Source organism: Lissotriton helveticus, chromosome 4_1 (assembly GCF_964261635.1).
Source record: "Lissotriton helveticus chromosome 4_1, aLisHel1.1, whole genome shotgun sequence".
Taxonomy (NCBI): Eukaryota; Metazoa; Chordata; class Amphibia; order Caudata; family Salamandridae; genus Lissotriton; species Lissotriton helveticus.
The window spans coordinates 1310172625-1310194319 of NC_136063.1; the positions used below are offsets into that span (position 1 = coordinate 1310172625).

General features: G+C 44.3%; 1 protein-coding gene across 3 annotated transcripts in view; it reads left to right on the forward strand.

The window, feature by feature from the left end:
* Nucleotides 1-21695, forward strand: part of HIVEP1 (HIVEP zinc finger 1) — a 530052-nt gene that overhangs the window by 502476 nt on the left and 5881 nt on the right. For all 3 annotated transcript variants that reach the window (XM_078687878.1, XM_078687877.1, XM_078687880.1), the window contains one exon: nt 2640-3139. In XM_078687878.1, coding sequence (XP_078544004.1) covers nt 2640-3139 — 500 coding nt within the window. The remainder of the gene's footprint in view (nt 1-2639; nt 3140-21695) is intronic.

Consider the following 21695-nt stretch of genomic DNA (forward strand, 5'->3'; position numbering starts at 1 on the left):
GAAAGAGATCTTTAAGATAGTAAACAGTTTCACCAATCCCACAGCACTCTCTCAGAATATCCCCCCCTCTCTCCCGCTCTGTAATGCTATAGCTTCTTATTTTGATAAGAAAATTTCCGATATTGTTAAGGACTTCCCTTCTAGTCCACCTACTCCGACAAATGTAGAATCTATGAGGACAGGCTCTGAGGCTACTAACTTCTCACGCCTTGAATCATTTATGCCCATCTCTTTGGCGGACTCGCATCAGGCCATCTTATCAACAAAATCTGGATCCCCATTTGATCCCTGTCCACCTATGGTCCTGCGGACCTTGGTTGAGGAGATAAATCCAACCATTAATAGTATTATTAATTCCTCACTGGCCACGGCGGAAATCCCAGCTGACTGGAAGTGTGCAGCGGTCATGCCACTACAGAAAAAAGCCTTACCAGATCCAACCACTCTGTCCAACCTGCGTCCCATTTCCCTACTCCCCGCGGTGTTCAAGCTGACGGAGAAATTCGTTAATAAACAACTTATGAGTTTTTTGGAGGAGAATAACATCCTGCACTCCAACCAATCGGGGTTTCGTCCCAAGCACTCGACTGAAGCTGCCCTTTTGTTTACGGCAGAGACATTACGAATGGCTTTGGACCAAGGGAAGAAGGCCGTCTTGATTTTACTCGATCTATCGGCGGCCTTCGATACGGTCTAACATTCGATCCTGGTAGACCGTCTGGGTAAAGCAGGTATAGGAGGAGTGGTAATGGCATGGCAAAAAAAATTCCTCACCCAGAGACGTCAGATTACAGTATTAGGCGACTTCAAATCTGAAGAAAAAGTTATCAGTTCAGGAGTCCCGCAGGGCTCAAGTTTGAGCCCTGTACTTTTTAATCTTTATATGGTACCCCTGATTGAACTAATCGCCTCTTACCAGATTAACACCATCTCGTAAGCTGATCCTGGTGATGGATAGGGAGCTATCTGGCGCTGAGGAAAATCTGAAGAGCTGTCTTACGGCTACATTTGAGTGGATGAAGAACAATCACCTCAAGTGTAACTCAGGGAAGACAGAAATACTACCCTTTGGTTCCCAAAATCTTTTCTCCCCTAAACAGTGGTGGCCTGAAGGGGCCGAAGCTCCTCCTAGCACCATCTCCTCTGCACGAAATTTGGGCATCAAATTTGACGACCAATTATCATTTAAGCAACAAGCGGTAGGTGTGGCTGGCTCCTGCTTCCAGATTATTAAATCTCTGAAGAAGTTCTTTGACCTTCTCCCTCTTGCAGCCAGGAAAACAGTGGCAGTAGCTTTGATAACATCTAGACTGGACTACTGCAATAGCCTATATGCAGGTACCAACAAAGCAGTTCTTCATAGGCTGCAGATAGTCCAGCATGCTGCTGCCCGCCTGGTACTTCGCTGACCGAGAAGATCATCTGCATCGACTGCGCTCAAGATCTTACATTGGTTACCCATCTATAAGCGGGTCCTATTTAAGGTGCTTGTTATCACCTTCAGAGCCTTCCAGTCTCAAGGACCAATATATCTGTCTAATGGCTTCAAACGCTACTTACCAGCATGCTGCTTAAGGTCTGCCAATCAAAACCTTTTGGTAATTCCTAGATTCAGATTAGCTACTAAAGGGGGGAAATCTCTTTTTGTACTAGGAGCAAGAGCCTGGAACAAATTGCCAGCTCAACTTCGGTGTATAACTAAGGAGAGTGAATTTAGGAAACTCCTGAAGACTTGGGTCTTCTCACTCTCAGATGTGGCCTGCAGGGCATTAGTGTAAAGCAGCAAACTGTTGAAGTTGCCTTCTGTCCACCAACCTTTTCCAGCAGGGTTGGGTGCTGAGCGCCAAGATGCTCCTTGGAGCGATAGCAGCGCTATATAAGTGTGATTTTACATTACATTAAATTACATTACATTACATTACACATGTGCATAGTTGCCTGAAAAGGAGAACACACTTAAATGCCAGAGCCAGTGTGCCTGTGTTGCATGGCCAGTCCTTTATTTTTGAAGATTTGCTATTTTCTTTGCGTATTGCAAGTGTCTGCAAGAAAATAAATAAAAACAAATACTGCCGAACTTCTTGACATTGCAATGGTCGGTTGCCTCAGTATCTATTACCGCACTATTTAAATTTTTTTTTTAAACTATCACAAAGTCGACACAATTCAACATGATCTGCCACTCCCATCCACCCATTTCGACTTACATGGCACTTTGTGATAAAACATTGTCTGTTTTTGTAAAGACTTTCTACCCATGTTACATCTGGTGCCACAGGAACTATGTAGAGTGGAACATTTCAACCAAAAAAGACCGTGGCGTGCACTAACTAAGGATTCACAAAAGTCACTTAAAGATTCTTAATGCAGTGCTTGGTCAAACCCTGTCCTCCTTTTTCTGCTCTGATCTGGTGAATCAAGGGTTAACGTGTAAGGCTATATTATGTTGTTAACTAATTCCGTTTAATCAGATGTATCGTTTTACAAATGATATATTGTGTTACTGTGGTGTTTTGTATATATAATGGTGAGTAGCTGTGTTCAAATAAAATGTGACTCCTTAACAATACTTCTGAATTAAATAGAACATGTAACTGCAGTGTAGCGTCTGTAATGCTGTCTTGGTTTTCGTCACCCAGGTGAGAGACCTCGGTTTGGCTGTGATAAGCCAGGATTTGATGCAGATGATTCAGATGGTCAAGACGAGGATGACAATGACAACGATGATGAGGACGAGGACAGTCAGGCTGAGTCTGTGCTGTCCACCACGCCTTCTGTTACTGCTAGCCCTCAGCACCACCCTTACAGGAGTAGTCAACATGAGACGTCGAGTGCAGATGAAGAACTCCGGGTACCAGGCTGTTTATCTCATGCTGACTCCATGGACGTGCTGCCAAAAGCTTTGCTCACCAAAATGACTGCTCTTAGTACGACACCCGAAAGTAAGGAAAGTGGTCAGCGAGTGGCTGTTCAGCAAGAGACAAACAAGAGCTCTCTGCCCGAGACAGGCACCAATTCAAATGGTACTCAAACTTTAGATGCGCCCCCCAAATCGCTGTGCCATCAGATGTCTATTGATTCCCCAGATGCTGAAGACTTGGAGACGCTACCATCCCCTAAAATCCCAGTTGCAACAAAGGTAAGATAAAAATATATATTTTTTTAAATGCATGTTGTTGCAATCTGGTTGACCTGTCTTCAGAGGATAGGCATAAGACGATATGCATATGCTTGGGTCTGTGTTTTTTTATGTAGATTAATGTGGGGTGTAGAACAAGAGACCGGATGGAAATGGTAGGGGCAATTCTTGAAATGTAGATGCATTTAGTTTCTTGAAGGAAGTGTTTTGATGGCAGTTTGTGGACTCACAATTAGTTTAAGAACTGGCCATGGTTGTTGTTGGAGCTCATGTCTTACCTCTTACCATTTCATTTTCAGAGAGAAAAGGACATTTTACACCTGTGTGGGGTTTACCTGTATCTCCTGTCAGATTTGCATGTACCCATCTAGCCGTCCTTGTGCTTAATAGGGTTTTCCATGAACACGGTTCAACAACCAAAAGAACAGTGGTTTTCAAAGTGTTGATTCTCAAAACTTGCAGTGCCTAATAGAATTTTATGTGTCCCCCAAAAAGATTTCATAAAAATACAGATTTGTGAACCAAAGTGTCAACTTACTGTTATTTGACATACTTTTATTATATGCAACACCTCTTACGCATTTAATTCTAACCACGACACGATTTCAAGGTGCCATTGCATGTCTTCCTGTAAATGTTTATGTATATATATATATGGAAACCAAATCCTTCTGTGAAGCACACGCAATTCTCCACGCTGCCACACCATCAGGAACGGACCACAGCAAAGGTAGTTTATAAAGTGCAATTTATTCCATAAGTCACAACATAATATATATATATATCTAGTAATTTTTCCTGTTCACACAAGCAAAATTTCAGGTGACATTTTGAATGGAAAAATAGAACTTTTTCGAACCCTCTTATAACGTTTGCTTCCTTCCACCAATCTGCATGAAATTTGGCAGAGAAATACTCAAAATGAGAGAACATTAAATGAGTGAATCATAGTTATTAGTGTGCGTGTACAGAGGGTAGCACTAGGCACTGCAGCAGCATCTTAGGTGCCCATTCTGGAGCCGAGAGTCATGGCGACTGTATTGTATCGCTGAATGTGAAGCAGGCATAGTAATTTCTGGGCAGCCTGGTAATTTCCCTGCATTAGTTTCGAGACCATGCTTGCCTCTCAACCCTCTGGTGCCTCAGACAGTCAACCAACCATATACCAGAAGCTTACAGCAATACAGGTAGTGCTCCCAGTGGGACCCTGTCAAAGCAACACTTCCTTTCTACAAAGACTGTGGCTCTGCATGGCAGAAAAGTTAAGGTTTCTGGGGTCGCTACCTCCATTAGTAAATCCCATCCCCTGCATCCTCTGGCACTCAGATTGCCAGCGTGACCCTCTCGCCTCCCTCCCCGTTCGCTGACAATGGCCACATACCCATTCTCTGCTGCCCAACCTTTTAAAGAAATAACCTAAAAAAAGTTCAGTTTCACAGGTGGTAGATTGGCTTTTGTTTGAAGAGGGGGAAACCAGGACTGACAAAATATTCAATCCTGCCAAGTATCACGCATCAGCCGTGACCCTCACGTATTTCAGTGCGGTGTTCCGCATCACCGCACTGAAATGCATTGTCACGCATTTTGCCACCCTCAGCCCGCGCCACCAACGGCGCCTGTGCACAGGCTCTCTGCTGCTCTACCTGACATACTGCTGCCTGGGCTGAGTTCCTAAAGAGTTAAACCGATCTGCTCTCAACTCTGCGGAGTGGCTGAGAGAGCTACAATGTATCTCTGCACTCTGCCCGGCAGCTGCCTGCTGTGTTGCCTAGAAACAATGAATGCGGCAATTGGCTGCGGCGCCGGCGCTCTGCTTAACACAGTCAGACTCCTCACACACACTCACACTGCTCCAATTAGGGGGGCTGCCCTCTCAGCAGTCGATACTGCTGGCAATCACTGCGGCACACCATGGGGCCGGGATTAATCCGGATGTGTGGTAGATTGCCGTCACGTCCGAGGAAGAAGAACTAGGCAGAAGCGGGACTCCTCAAGTGCAGCACGCGACTCGACTGTCTCATGGCCGCGGCACTCTGAAGCAGGGCACTGTCCTTCTTCCAGCAGACTTGATGGAAACCTGACAGCACGCACCTACCTAACATTCATCAATTTCTCTGGTAGGAGGACCTGGCTGGCTTTAGTGCTTCATTTGGTGAAGAGGCCATGAGCCTGGTTGAGCTGAAGTAATGGGTCACAATATAGTTTGTGGAGAAGGGGTGGGTGGACATCTGTCTGATGCTCGAAGAATATCCCCTGTCTGACTCACATCATTGGGTTACTTTGACATGATCTCCTATTTACTGATTAGGGAAGAAAGAAAGTAGGACATTCTTATGTGGGGTCCTCCCTCGGTTTTGGACGCCGTCTGGCTGTGCCGCAGACATATAATTAAGTGCTTTGTGCAGGCAGTAAGTTCTTAATTCCATATTTAGCTGCAGCATTGTTGTTAAAATGTATTTCATTTTAATTTTAATTCCGCGTGGAAGAACGTGAGCATGCCTCTGTCACTACTGAACATGGAATCCATGTGGCTTACTTTAAAATGACTCGGCATTCACGTAGAGCACTATAAACAGAGGGACGGATTCACCCAACATAGAGATGCTGAGCAGCATGAAAAACTGTCACTAAGATTAGAAGTGTGTGTGGAGAGCAGCAGTTAAGTGAAAGGAAGGTGGATGATAACGAAGGTTCTCTGCGGTTCTCAACTCTGCGGAGTGGCTGAGAGAGCTACAATGTATCTCTGCACTCTGCCCGGCAGCTGCCTGCTGTGTTGCCTAGAAACAATGAATGCGGCAATTGGCTGCGGCGCCGGCGCTCTGCTTAACACAGTCAGACTCCTCACACACACTCACACTGCTCCAATTAGGGGGGCTGCCCTCTCAGCAGTCGATACTGCTGGCAATCACTGCGGCACACCATGGGGCCGGGATTAATCCGGATGTGTGGTAGATTGCCGTCACGTCCGAGGAAGAAGAACTAGGCAGAAGCGGGACTCCTCAAGTGCAGCACGCGACTCGACTGTCTCATGGCCGCCGGCACTCTGAAGCAGGGCACTGTCCTTCTTCCAGCAGACTTGATGGAAACCTGACAGCACGCACCTACCTAACATTCATCAATTTCTCTGGTAGGAGGACCTGGCTGGCTTTAGTGCTTCATTTGGTGAAGAGGCCATGAGCCTGGTTGAGCTGAAGTAATGGGTCACAATATAGTTTAAGTGGAGAAGGGGTGGGTGGACATCTGTCTGATGCTCGAAGAATATCCCCTGTCTGACTCACATCATTGGGTTACTTTGACATGATCTCCTATTTACTGATTAGGGAAGAAAGAAAGTAGGACATTCTTATGTGGGGTCCTCCCTCGGTTTTGGACGCCGTCTGGCTGTGCCGCAGACATATAATTAAGTGCTTTGTGCAGGCAGTAAGTTCTTAATTCCATATTTAGCTGCAGCGTTGTTGTTAAAATGTATTTCATTTTAATTTTGATTCCGCGTGGAAGAACGTGAGCATGCCTCTGTCACTACTGAACATGGAATCCATGTGGCTTACTTTAAAATGACTCGGCATTCACGTAGAGCACTATAAACAGAGGGACGGATTCACCCAACATAGAGATGCTGAGCAGCATGAAAAACTGTCACTAAGATTAGAAGTGTGTGTGGAGAGCAGCAGTTAAGTGAAAGGAAGGTGGATGATAACGAAGGTGTGAGACCCGACAGTAAACTCCCATACGGAAGTCACCCTTAGCCTCTCTGACTTCAGATGGGATCCAAGGAGCGCTGGCATTGGTAGAAGGATGGGGCATCGGCCAGTATTGCATTCTTTGAGAAGATGGGAGGGGAACTCTGCAGTGTTAGACTCAGTAGTAGGGGAAACAGCATTGAGCTGAAAACTCAAGATGCAGACTCCCTCATTGGGGTACAGATCCAAAGGGGATCAGCGTAGCAACAAATGCACTACAGTGCACGGGGTCGAGTCATTTAAACAACCCTGCCCCCAGTCCAAATTACACAAATGGAGCAATGTTTGGTAAAGACAGGTTTACGCACCGACGTTGTCACTCATGATCGGTGTGCACAGCTATTCTATGCTCACCTCAATGTCCCTTTTGACGTGACCAGTTTCCACATGGTATTGCAGACTCACCCCCACAGGCCACCCAGGCCTTCTCCCGGATCGGTGGTAATGTACCCACCTCCTTTTGCACATTTACTGGCCTTCGTGACCTTGTGTCCCCATGCCTGCCAATGTGTGTGCCACATTCCAATGGCACCAGACAGGTTTCCTGCACCCAGCGTGTTTTAGACAACAATACAACATTTCAAGAGAACTCTGGTGACTAACGGACCTGCTGGGGATCGATTGAGTTTTCTCTAGTGGAAGTTTTGACTTACAAAGTAGCGCAGCGGGTTAATATGCCTGCTGCAAAGCACGTGCACCATGCAGATCACAGAAATGCATATAATGTAAATAGTTCAGTGGGTTACTGCTTTTGTCAGTGTCACCTTTGTGGTCACAAGAAGGAAGGAGCCAATACTGGAGGGTGACAGTTCAACTATTTATTTAGCTCAAAAGTAAGTACTGGGTAGAACACAATATCAATAAGGGTCCAGGATCCTTTGTTCTTCAGGTTCTTATCCCCTTGTCATGGACGGCCGGATTCCAGCGCATGAAAAAGAAAAGGAAAACAACGAGGCTTTTAGTGGACTGTCATGTTTCTACGCTATTAGCCAGGACAGGGAGTGAGGGAACAGGTAACCACCACCATCAATGCTACTCCTAACAGAGACCCGTGTTTTGTGCAAAATGAAGAACACGGTGCCCAGACGGTACCTCGGCGGCCTACCCTGTCCCTCCCCTCTTGAACTGAAATAAGGAACGTAAACGGCCACGCACCTGGAGAAGCCACGCGTCCTCCTTCGCGTGGCTGGGCGGAACACAGAAACGTTGGCCTCCTGGCTTCGCTGCTACCGCTGCATCCGCCGTCGGGTTCTCCTTGCCGGCTGCTCTGCACCCGATGGCGGCTCTCAGAAGGGGCTCCTCCGCGTTGTCTTTGGCTTCGGATCCTGTCGGTTCGTTGCAATCGTCCTCGTTCCGGCTGGCGTTGGACTCCTGGCGCTGCACTTCTTCCTCCCACGACGAGTCCTTCGGGAGCACACCAGCGTCGGCGTCTTCCGGGTCCTCCCCCATAAGACGCGAGGTCGCACCCGATAGGCCCACAAAGTCAGGTGGTCCGGGGGCGATGTCATTCACACGAAACCCCAGGCTGTCCTTAAAGGGCCCGTAGTTGTCGGTCTGTGGGGGAGACGAAGAGGCAGTTAGCTCAGCCTGTGCCGAGCAGTGGACCCCCTGACAGTCAGAGAGATCCATTTATTAGTTGCAATTTATAATTGAAAATCTTAATATTGGGGGCGTGGCTTGGACGCCGAGGAAGATGGCGGTCTAGAGCGTCTCTCCTCCCGTCACGAGCTTTTCCATCGGGAATTGGGACGCTTTTTTGAGCCTGCAGCATAGATGTGACCGGGGATCCGAACACCGGATCACTACCTGAATGCGGTGAGCTGTCCTACGTGGCCGTAGCTGCAGCAGAACGGGAATTGTACCGAAAGAGGCTCCGGACGTTCATGGCGGCAGCGCAAGCAGAGGAGAGGAAACGAGGCACGGAGTAATCTCCAGCGAAGCAGTGAAATCCGCCATCACGAAGGAGATTGAAGTATGTGGAAGCGGCAGCGCTCGGCAATGATTTGAGCTGCAGGACGAGGACAATGATCGCGTGAGTAAAGTGCGATCGGCCATGTCGGGGCTTCCTTCACCTTAACCAAGATGGCGGCCGCCACTCGGTAATGCCTAAAAGTTCGAGACAAAGTGACTTTCCACACTGCTTTCTGTCCAAATTAGCCTGAATAAAACGCCAGGCGAGCAATGCTGGCAAATGTACTAACACCTGGGGAGGAAAATAGGCGCACATTGCCAATCTGGCCATGGGGGTTTCATGTGTGCGCTGAGTGCCTGGACTGCCTGACATCAGACCACAATGAGCTCTCCAATGACACAGTGATCTCTCCACAGTGATTTCCAATCTGGTCATGGGGGCTTAATGTTGCTGCGCTGAGCGCCTGGATTGCCTGGCATCAGACCACAGTGAGCTCCCCAATGCAACAGTGCTATCTCCAATGATAATAAGTGCCTGGAGTGCCTGACATCAGACCACAGTGTTCTCTCTAATGACACAGCGATCTCTCCATAGTGTTCTCTCCAATGACAGTGATCTCTTCACAGTGATCTTTCCAATGACACCACATCCTCCACGTGCACACCCGGAATGTATGTTTGTGACGCCCTGTACCTCAGGTCCCACTTGTTGAAGTGCTATAGCTACCAGTGAACTGAGATCTGGCCGACCACTCTCTTCTATCGATCTGTGTTGTCTAATCTACCCCACGTGCTTGCCGAGAGGGACTTTCAGGGCTCCGTTCAAGGATCTAAGCAGTCACGATGGAGACCAAAGACCAGGGTACCCTTAAAAGACTTAAATCGGAACACTCGAACTCGGGATCGCCGAATAAACCGAAGAAAGTCACTCCGGACGCACTTGATATGATATTGAATAGGCTAGATGAAGTGAAGGACCTAGCCAAGGTCACTAAAGAGGAAGTGGTGGCAATCCGTCAAGATATCCGAGACACTAATGCGCGTTTAACAGAAACGGAATCCAGGATTAGTCGCCTGGAAGACATAGAGGTCAAAACCTCGGCGGCTCTGAAACACCTACACATCTCTTCTGACCAGACTACTAGACGATTGGCTGAGTTGGAAGACAGAAACAGAAGAGGGAACCTACGCATTTTTGGGGTTCCGGAGGGGTCCGAAGATTCAGAGGGGTCGTGTATTCGGTTCTTGGAATCATGGTTTGCTAAAGCCACGTACCTGTCTTTTACCAACCCTCTTGAATTTGATAGAGCACATAGAGTGCCAGGAAGAATCACTAAGACGCAGAAAGGACCTAGGCCCATCGTCTGTAAGCCGTTGCGCTATCAACATGTGGAGCAAATCCTTGCCTTTGTGCGGAAGCACAATCATATCCTGTGGAGAGACACCAAGGTCTATATTTCTCAAGACTATAGTAAGGAGACGGTAGAAATCAGGAAGGCCTTCTTAGCCCTACGACCACAGCTATCATTGAGGGGATATCAATTTGGTTTTGTGGGCCCGGCGAGGTACAGGGTGACAATACGTGGTTCGCCGCACTACTTCACGGATCCTATGAAGCTCAAACGCATGCTGGAGGAATTGGAAGAACGCGATATGGAACGCGACATGGAAACCAACAACCCAGACAATCTGGCGGCCTCAGCTTCGGGATACAAATGATCATCTCTGGGAGTTGGTGCTTTCATCAGGCTATCTCTGCCCTGATAGGTCCGCAGGTCTAGTAGGCTTGTCACTTGCAGGGTAAGGTGCCAGGCTCGCAGACGCCTTCTGTCACTAGACACTGGAAGTTCTACCGTGAGTTGTAATGTGGCGTAAAGGGTTTGGATTAACGTCCTGAAAATCTCTTTACTTTCCATTTCTCGTTATTTGATCTGACATCGATCTACTGTTACTGATCTCAACTCTTTGACTTGAGTTCATTCGCCTTGTTTGGATACTACTGTTGCGGGTACCGAGGAGATGTTATTCGTAATGATCTAACTGTGTCCCTGTCTCGAAGTGTATGAAGGGGTCCCAGACCAGAAACACAAAGAATATATAAAATCAACTGGATTTTCACACAATTGGATAAGATCAAACACACAAAGTAACGGTTGACAGTGTTTTTATTTTCACTGAACCCACAAGACCTTATAGTGGTTGTATATTCACTAGTATTTATACACAAATATCAAGTGCGCCCACACAGGGGAGGGGAAAGGGGTGCAAGGGGAGGGGAAGTGCTTCAGTTAGTTAACATCACTAATCAGAAAAATCATTAAGCACAAATCCACAAATGAAAACATCATTGTCATTGATCCATGAATCGGAGATCAAGGGAAACACATGTTTTACAAAGCATTCCACATAACAGAGACTCCTGTAATGATTCTTATTATCAATCTTGGGGTGAGGAGTTCGTGTGAGTAGAAAACGGTCTACGTTTCGACCCAGGGGTGTAGGATAATGGATCCTTACTCGCGGGTCTTCTTCAGGACGTGGTTCCAGGCAGACACGCGCTGACGCTGGCTCCGCTCTGACCCATCACGGATGGCTGTCTAAATGTACCTGATCTACTCTGGGGACGCTTAGGCCACGGAGGCCTCCGCCGCCTAAAAGGAGACACGCTGAGCCTGCTCCTTCCTGATAGTAATTCATTATCCTGTTGGACGAGCGCCTGGTTTATTCCAACATTATTCTTTGGTAATTGATGGACCCCACCCGCCGTGCCTCCTAGAACGGGTGAGCCATGGAATACAAGACACCGCTATTATTAATCCGGACTGGGCATCACCTGGAGACATAACACGCCCAGCAGGCCTTAGGCCTCGTCTACCTGCGTGCCAGGACTCGGCCCCACCGCTTCCTTCACCACACCCCCCTCACGTCCTGAAGAAGACCCGCGAGTAAGGATCCATTATCCTACACCCCTGGGTCGAAACGTAGACCGTTTTCTACTCACACGAACTCCTCACCCCAAGATTGATAATAAGAATCATTACAGGAGTCTCTGTTATGTGGAATGCTTTGTAAAACATGTGTTTCCCTTGATCTCCGATTCATGGATCAATGACAATGATGTTTTCATTTGTGGATTTGTGCTTAACGATTTTTCTGATTAGTGATGTTAACTAACTGAAGCACTTCCCCTCCCCTTGCACCCCTTTCCCCTCCCCTGTGTGGGCGCACTTGATATTTGTGTATAAATACTAGTGAATATACAACCACTATAAGGTCTTGTGGGTTCAGTGAAAATAAAAACACTGTCAACCGTTACTTTGTGTGTTTGATCTTATCCAATTGTGTGAAAATCCAGTTGATTTTATATATTCTTTGTGTTTCTGGTCTGGGACCCCTTCATACACTTCAATTTATTACCCAGGTCCCACTGACTACATGGGTCGAACCCCTCTATTTACAATATGTGTCCCTGTCTCAGCACACCGGCAGGGTGCTTCTGAGTTGTTCGGATCTCACCGCGGCAGTGCTGAGATTCTTTGACTAAGTGAACGCTCATTGGCAGTTTACTGCTTATGCTAATGCTTATGCTACTTACGCTACTTATCAGTACTGAATAGGCCTAGAGTCTACTAGCCCTTGGGGGCCCTTGATGAAGGATATGATGCTATAATATCTTCCAATGGCCCGTATTGTACTCTATATTGCTTTTACTTACCGTTCTATTGCTATAAATCTGGTGAAATATTCCAGATTGTTTCAGGTTATCTAGTATGCACTTTAGTGGTGCGTTATGGGTTCTACATTGGTTACACCACACCATTTCAATGCTTTCACTGCTTACGTAAATCGTTATATGCATTGTGCACAGTTGTTCCAATGTTTATGCAAGACTAATATAGACGGGAGGGTTACTGCGGTTTTCCTCACGTCGCCATGCTTCTGTACTACAGTTGGGGTGGGTGGGGTGGGGGGATGTGGGGGAGAGGGGGGGATGTGTGTTGTGTGTTATGGTTTGCTTTTTTACTTCTCATTCCTCTTCTCTTTTCTTTGCTTTTCCTTTCTCTTCTAATCTATCCCTTTTCTCTCGACTGGACAAGTTGTATCATTCACATGTTGTATCTGTATACCCACACTCAGATCATTCATGTTCTATCTCTGTGTGCCCAAGCGTCTGCTCATGGTTTCTGTCCGTTTTATCACATATTGGTCAAAGCAGGGTGCTCCTCATATAAGGTGGCACGTGGCACGTTACTTCTTGGGATTTATAATGCACTCAAGATACATGCACTAGTATAAATGTCACATTCCACACTCTCCACTCCGCTTGGAATGACCTCATTTGACCAACTGAAAATTCTGTCTATGAATGTTAAAGGTTTGAACCAACCCATAAAAAAACAGAAGATATTAGACTATGTGCGTAGGCAGAGAGGGGACATTGTTCTGTTGCAGGAGACCAAACTAGACGCTAAACAGTTCTATACTCTGCGTAATAAGTTTTATTCGGAGGTTGTGGGGTCAAGTGCACTGGGTAAAAAGAATGGGGTTCTGATATTATTATCAAAAAGATCCAAGATAGAATTACTGTCTTCCTCATCAGACGAAAAGCGACGCTGGGTCACAGTAAAGCTTGCCAGAGACAACACAGAATTCTTTGTCACGAATATATACGCGCCTAACACTAATGACCTAGACTTTTGGCAGGACTTAGTCAAACAGATTGCAACAATACCTGATACGGCAGTACATATACTAGGGGGTGATTTTAATCTTCCATTTGATCCTGCCCTAGACAGAGATTCGAAGTGTGTGTTTAAACCAAACAAATCGCATAATGCTTTCATTAAATTGTGTCAACGTTTTAATTTGGTTGATACGTGGAGAATACAAAACCCTACTGACAGGGACTACACATTTTACTCTTCCCCTCATGATTCGTACTCTCGCATTGACTACATTCTCATTACACAAAATGGCGTTGCAAGGATAGAAGATACATCAATAGAGCCGAGAGTACTGTCAGACTACTCATGTGTCTCTCTATCCATCAGCAATATCAAACCGTCCCCTAAACAGACGTCATGGAGACTCAATGAGGAAATCTTAAACAAAGAACAACATAAAACTGACATTCAAACAGCCATTCGGTCATATTTGGAGATGAACAGGAGAGGGGACACTTCAGATCTTGTGCGCTGGGAGGCTTTGAAAAGTACCTTAAGGGAGGTGTGCATCAAAATCCGTTCAGCAATGAACAGAGATTGCAATGCAAAATTGGAAGCGTTAGAAGCAGAGATAGCTAATCTGGAAAACAGACACCAGATGACAAGGGATCGGGAGACACTCAATACCATGACTAACAGAAAATACGAATATAACAAGCTGGTGAGCGAAAGGGCGGGAGTGTGGCTGGACAGAAGGCGAAGATTTAAGCTCTGTGAATCTAACAAGGCTGGTAAAAGCCTGGCTGCATACCTAAAGTTCAAAGTGCAGAAAAATTCTATTAATGTCATAAGGGACTCTGCGGGAGTAGGCCATTCGGACCCTCAAAAAATAACTGAGGTATTTAAAGACTTTTATGAGGACCTGTATGCTAAAAATGAATCGGTTGCTGAGGACAAAATTCAAGGGTATTTGCAGGAATGTGACCTGCCAAAGCTAGGGCCGGAAGACCAACACAGCCTTAATGAACCGATCTCGGCTACTGAGGTGGAAAAAGCAATCAGGGGGTTGAAATGTGGGAAAGCACCTGGCCCTGATGGCTTTACGGCTAAATTTTACAAAAGCTTTGCAACAGATTTAGTTAAACCCCTTCTGAACCTCTTCCACGAGTTCACGGAGTCAGGTGAAGTGAGGGGCACATTGGCAGAGGCGACTATCGCAGTTCTACCAAAAGATGGCAAAGACCCGTCGCTACCAAAAAATTATAGGCCGATTTCCCTGATTAATTTAGACTGTAAGTTACTAGCCATGATTTTATCGGCCCGTTTACAAAAAATTCTTCCTACCCTCGTACACCCATCTCAATCGGGTTTCTTAAAACATAGACTGTCTAGCGATAACACCAGAGTATTAGCCCACGCCCTAGAAAAAGCAAAACCTCTGAATACACCCACGGTAGCAGTCACACTAGACGCTGAAAAAGCCTTCGACAATGTAGATTGGACCTTTCTTGAGGCAGTTTTACACAAATTTAATCTAGGGAAGACATTCACTAAACTTGTAATGGCTCTGTATGCCGGCCCTACTGCTAAGGTTAGAGCGGGTGGCTCCTTCTCTTCTTCTTTCTGCTTGAAACAGGGAACAAGGCAAGGGTGTCCAATATCACCATCTCTGTTCTTACTAGCTATAGAACCTTTTCTATATCATATCCGAAATAATGAGGCCATTGCTGGTGTCCGTTTGATGACTGTACTGTAAAATTAACTGCATATGCCGATGATGTGCTGATTTTGACGGAGAAAGCTGACGAGGCTATCCTGGCCCTAATGGACACAATTGATGAGTTTTCTAAAGTTTCAGGGTACAAGCTGAATAAGGACAAAACAGAAGTCAAGCTACTAAACAACATCGGGGGTAAAGAAATACTTGGTTCATCTGGCCTCACCTGGCAGCCAAAAGCTTTTAAATATCTGGGCTTAGATTTTGAAAAAGACTTAATTACGACCCTGAAAGTGAATGAGGACTTAACGTTAAAAAAGATCTCTAAGTTGTTAGATAGCTGGTCACCCAAATTTTTGTCCTGGTGGGGTAGGGCTGAGACTCTTAAAATGATGTGCACACCTCTGGTTAACTACCTAGCTTGCATGCTCCCAATGACTTTTTCGGACGAATTCGTCAAAAAAGTGGACAGGTTGTTTGGAGAGTTCCTGTGGCGAGGGAAAAAAGCCAGGATATCACTGAAAAAGTTGCAACTAGCAAAAGAAAAGGGCGGCCTGGGCCTGCCCTCGTTCAGGAACTACCAGACGGCCTTCCTCTGTAAGCAAGGGGCTCTTTGGCTGGTCGACTCTACATCCTATACTCCAGTGTGGCTATCTATTGAGCGATCATTAATGGCGCATGCACCCCTCTCGGCTCTCCTCAGCATGGACTTTACCCATGTACCCCACTCCAAATACATTCTACTAAATACCAGAAGGGCACTCCTCAGGCTTGACCCATAAAACTGATTCGGTAATTAAAAAATCTACCCTACTCTCGTTATGGCATAACCCTATGTTTCGGATAGAGGGGAAGATCCTTTATTGGGAGTTGTGGGCTACACGTGGCATCCATATGGTAAATGACCTTTATGAAAATGGTAGGCCCATACCCTTCTCGACACTGCAAGAGAAATTTAATTTGTTGCCCATAGAATTCTATCAATTCTTGAAATTGAAAGCCGCCATCTCTAAACGTGCCCTCACTACAGACTTACCATGGCTGCTGACCCGTCTCCGACTACTATACCATGCTGACCATTTTGTATCTAGAATATATAAATTGCCCCTCCCCCTGCCCAAGAAACCTCATAAGTTAACGGAAAGCAAGTGGGAGTCGGAACCTAACTCGACAGGCATACCAATAGATTGGGAGGTAATACACAACACTGCATTATCAAATAAGGTATCACCGATTCTATGTCAAACGAAATACATGTTGCTGAACAGAGTTTCTGAGGGGTCCGGAACACTGTTTAAATGTAATCTGGAGGATACGCCTAATTGCTGGAACTGCCAGGAAGCACCTGGAGACTTGGCGCACATGCTTTTTGATTGTTCCCTATTAAGATCATTTTGGAGAAAAATATTTGCATATATTCATCAGGTATTCGGAATCACACCTGTACAGGAATTTGTATATGTCATCTTGGGCCCTTTAGAAACACGATTAACAGACATCCATGACCGACAACTACTTGATATCATGTTGACATTGGCGTGCAAGGTCATTTTGTATAAATGGAAAAATTTTGCTGAAGTCAACTTTAAAATATGGATGGAATGGCTTTCCTTCTTGAGAGGGGCGGACAATCCGGCACTACAGTCGGCCACATGGAAGCCTTCGAACAAAAAACTGTGGTCCTCCCTGGATGCGTCATCCTCCCACTTTGAACCTCCATGATACACACTTCAACAGACTGTCTGTCTATATAGAATTTAGTATCTCTGTTTGGTCCCATATTTTCCACGCTTAAAGGCTTTTAACGTTCAAATGCTTTCAACGCTTGAATGCTTTACTGTGTACTTACTGTCGCCTACACTGCGACCCATGCTTCTGTAAACCGATTGCTATTGATGTATTGATACATCTGTCCTCTTTCTCTTTTTCCTCCTTTTTCTCTCTTATTCCTCCTTTCCTCTTTACTTTCCCTTTTTTTCTTTCTTTGTTCTTTTGATTATTGTAAGAGTCATTGTGCCAACATTACATCCATCTGTGCATTGGAAGATTTATTGTATTGTCTTTGTTTTCAATTTTCTCCAATCTTCAATAAAAAAGATTTGAATAAAAAAAAAAAAAGAAAATCTTAATATTGAACAGTGACCTATTAACCCACATCAGAGAGCTGGGTGGGAACTCAAAGGTATAGGTTAGAGATGATTTCTCTCATAGATTTTCATTATCCTAATAATGCAAGAAAAGTTCATTTTAGTAGAAATCAATTCTTATTAGTAAAGATAACCCAGAGCCACAATGGTACATTTTAAATTCTGAGTTTGCTCTTCTTACAATCAAGCACTCAAACTATATCCAGTATGAATGCCCTATGCCTCCTTTCCTACACCTCTTATGTAACATTTGCTATACACTGATTTATATACTTGGGAATCATTGTTTCTGTGTGATGTAAAGTGCTCTGTCACCCTATAATGGTAAGAGTAGCGCTATAAAACAAAACAAAAGCATGTAAGAGAGTGGTACTGGAGACTTGAGGGTCGCTGTTAAAGGGTTTTAAATCGCACACGTTTAAATTGCTTGATTTTGCTCGCAAGAAAGTATCACTCATAGTCGTTGAAATGTCACTCATAATTACACCGAAATTATGAAAATGTCACACATAGCAATCTGAAACCTTGGCAGCTATGAATATTCCCCTACGGCACACCTGCATTCAACATCTACACAACACTTGTACTTTCAAACAATGTCTTAAGCACACTGTGAAATAACCACATTAATATCTAAAAATTGTGTTAAGTATTCATTCTTATAGAAACTTCCTTTAGTTCATTTTACGTATCACAAGGCAGAAAATTAAAAAGGGGCCTAATCAATAGACCTCCAACAAATTTGTATCTACCAAAAGACGTCACTGTACAATCATGAATTGATTGATCATATACAATAATTCAGTGCTGGCGAATTATGTTTTTTAATCTTCGCTGAGTCGTGCTGGTGGAAAAAAATTGTACTTCTAGTCTACCTTTTTTATCTACATTCCTCCCTTAATTTTTGGATCCTGGAATATGAATTACAACTAAAACGTTTTGCAATATAAGGTTGTCGAGTGCAGCTCCTTAGAGATCTAATAATAATAGGGGTCGATCTTTTTTTTCAAAATTACCTCATCATTAATCTTATAATGGGCTAGCTTCAACTTTTTGCCTCTTCCCTACAAATAAAATTAGGACCTCTCAAATGCTACCGTATGGCATGTAATCTCCCTTCTGTTTTTATTTGCTCAACTCTGTGCAACCTTTTAGGCATGAAGGATGCTAAAAAAAAAATGCCGCCGTTCAAGGCTTATGGTTATCCTCTATTTGCGAGGTCGCACTCATCTCCCATAAGTGGTCGCCTCTGATCCAATGTAGTCAATCTCCGACTCACACAGGGTGCAAGCAAAACAATATAGAGGAGCAAAGGCATTCCCTTTTAGGCAGGGGTGGGGGAGGGACAGAGGGAGGTGTTCTTACAGTGCGCCACCTGTTTCTAACCCACTGTCGGTGCGCCTGCCAATAGCTTCTTTGCCTCAGCACACACGTCTGTAAGACATAACGGGAGCAAGTGCTCAGTGTTTCCTCATTTGCATGGTACCACGCCCCAGTGCAAATAGGGGAGGCTCCAATATGATTCCTCCAGTGCGATCTATAATATAGAAGGGGACGTAATCGCATATGCATCCCCTGATGTAATACAAAAGTGACCGTGGAACGCAAAAAAACAGGCACAAACATCCACTGCGACCCCATGGCACTTTAAGTGAATCAGCTCCTATTGGGCTTTGACCACTCATTTCTAAAATATGCAGATTTTCATGGGTTTTCTCACTCGGGTTATAAAGTTTGATATGGGTTCTAAAGATTCAAGCCATTTATGGCTTTGGAAAGTTTCTGAATTTGGCTATGGGAATTGAAACTCACTGTTCTCAAGGAATGATGGATTTCTCGATGAAAATGAAATTCCACGGGTATTACAGAAGATTTCCTTGATTATATGTTTGCCGAATGTTGAGTGACAAAACCAAGTTCTGGCTTAGCCATTCTCTTAAACAGTAGGGACTATGATGTGGATAAGAGATAACATGGTAATGCGCAGAATACATTGTGATCATATTCATATCTACCATAGTCCAACTCTTCCTGAGACCTAGAATTCTAAAACTTTGTGTATTGCCCCCCAGAGATTGATGTGAAATTGGTGATATAATTGCCCCGAAGGTGGAAAGTGGTTTATTTCTTGAAAATATATCTATATGTTTTTTAAAGGGCATGGGTTTTTGCGTGTTATCTGGGCTCACACTTATCCTTATACAGTGAGGACAGTGATGACAAAGAATTCCTCTTGGTGTTATGGTGATTACCAGTAAGTGTACGCCATCACAGAGTGCATTACAAACACGTTACACATTTTGTTAACTTTGATAATGGAAACTCTTTGTTTATGCTCTGCCTGAGTCCTGAAAAAGGTTAAGTTGCCCTAGCTGGAGTCGTAACTAGCAAACATCAGATATTTTCGGGTCTACTACACGTACCCTGAGCCCAAAAAGAGTAATGTTGTCACCCTTGTCACTGCTAGGCTTAATGCTTTGTTAATGTCGCACAATTTACTGTAATGTTTTGGGATACCTTTAGGTTAGAGTTCAAAAAACGTTATTCTGTACATAAAAGAATATGAATAGAAAAGCATATAAAATAAATATAAACCAAATGTACAACAAACCCGCCCAGACATTTTTGGTTAATATACCATTATGAATAATCAATTACTAATAACATCTTTAAAACAACAGTATAAATTCTGATTGTACAGAAATACAGTAATGATTTTTTTAAAAAAGGTATCGCTCCATACATGTATCTATCCTATGTCCCTTAATAATTTCCTCATTTTAATCACATAGGCAAGAAAGGATGCGAGGGCAAAACTAGTTATTATATCTTGCATTTCCATAAAAAATTTAACCGCAGCCCTTCACTTAAAAAAGGGTCCTTAAGTGGTTTTTTTCTGCCTTTGCTGTAAAATGTACAAAAGATAACTGCATGCAATGTAGATTGGGGCTACATTGTCACAAGGGCACTTATATTCATTGGGAGCTCAATTAGAGCCTGTTGGAAATGCTATCAAATGATGGAAGATGTATTTGTAAAATCTAATCAATAGGAACCTGTGATAGTTGTTCTAAACCCTTCCCAGGTACTGCTGTAGCCCATTGGAAGTTTGGTATGATGTATATGGTGCAACTGTTGGTTGGGACTTGCCACACTTCTTGTTATATGCCCCATTTTTTCCTTCACTAGTTGCTTGCCCCCGGATGCTCCCACAGTTTTGTAATATTGTCAGCTAAAGTGTGGAGGGCTTTTAAATATAAGACAGCCATGTTATCAAATGTGCATCATCCTGCGACATACAGTCCCTTATAATGTCCCAGGTCAGTATAGCTTAATTTTTTGTCCAGACTGAATGCCAGAGCAGCAGTGGTCTCATCTAGTAACACAGCTATGGACTGTAAGCCAAGTTCTAAATGAATGATAATACTGGAAGTTGATTTTGGGACAGATTACAACCTTCGTAAAAATGTATATTCCTGCATTTGCAAGGATGTGTTGTGTCCCCTGAAACCCAGATTCCTGCCATATAATTGGCAGGGGAAATTGTCTTTCTATTATATAACGTTATCATGTCCGGTATTCCCTTCGCCCCAAGCTTGGTGGCAAATCTAAAGATCGCCTCATTATTCCTGGCTATGTTAGTGACAGTAACGTTTTTATGCATTTTCCAATCCTCTTTATCTGCGAATCTAAGGGCAAGTTAATTAAAGTGCTTGGTGCTTGTAATCCTTTCTCCCCTTTTTTGAAGTCACTAAAAGAATTAATAGGCGCTTGGGCTAGGCTGGGGTTAAAGCTAGAAGTAAGGCGTAATACGCAAAATTGGAACCGGTCTAGCCCCTGCTTTAGGGTCATCAGTACCAAGTGATTGAAGGCGTTTAATCAATGCCATTTGATATACACGGAGAAGAGAAACGGGGCCAGAAATCACCCCTCTCTGACTTCCTTACAGATGTGAATATAATTGGTAAATTCCCCCTATGGTCCAAATCGTATCTTGGCAGAAATATTACTATACAAGTGAATAAATAGTGCAATGATGTCTTTAGCGGCCCCCAAATCAGACATTACTCTCCATAGCTTGCTACGATTCACCAGATCAAAAGCACTACATGAATCAATAAAACATATGTACAAATCGCTAGATCTGATATTAAAATATTTACCAATTCAAAGATTTAAATTATGACAATTTTCAGTCGTACCAGGTTTCCTGAAGCTATACTGTGTACTTGAGAGCATGTAATTGGCCCATCCCATTACTCCAATCTCTCTAATAGTACTCTTCACTGTAATTTTACTGAGCAGTCCAACAGTGAGGTTGGTCTATAGCATTTGGAGTTCTGTTTGTAGCCTTTTTTACATATAGGAAGGATAATG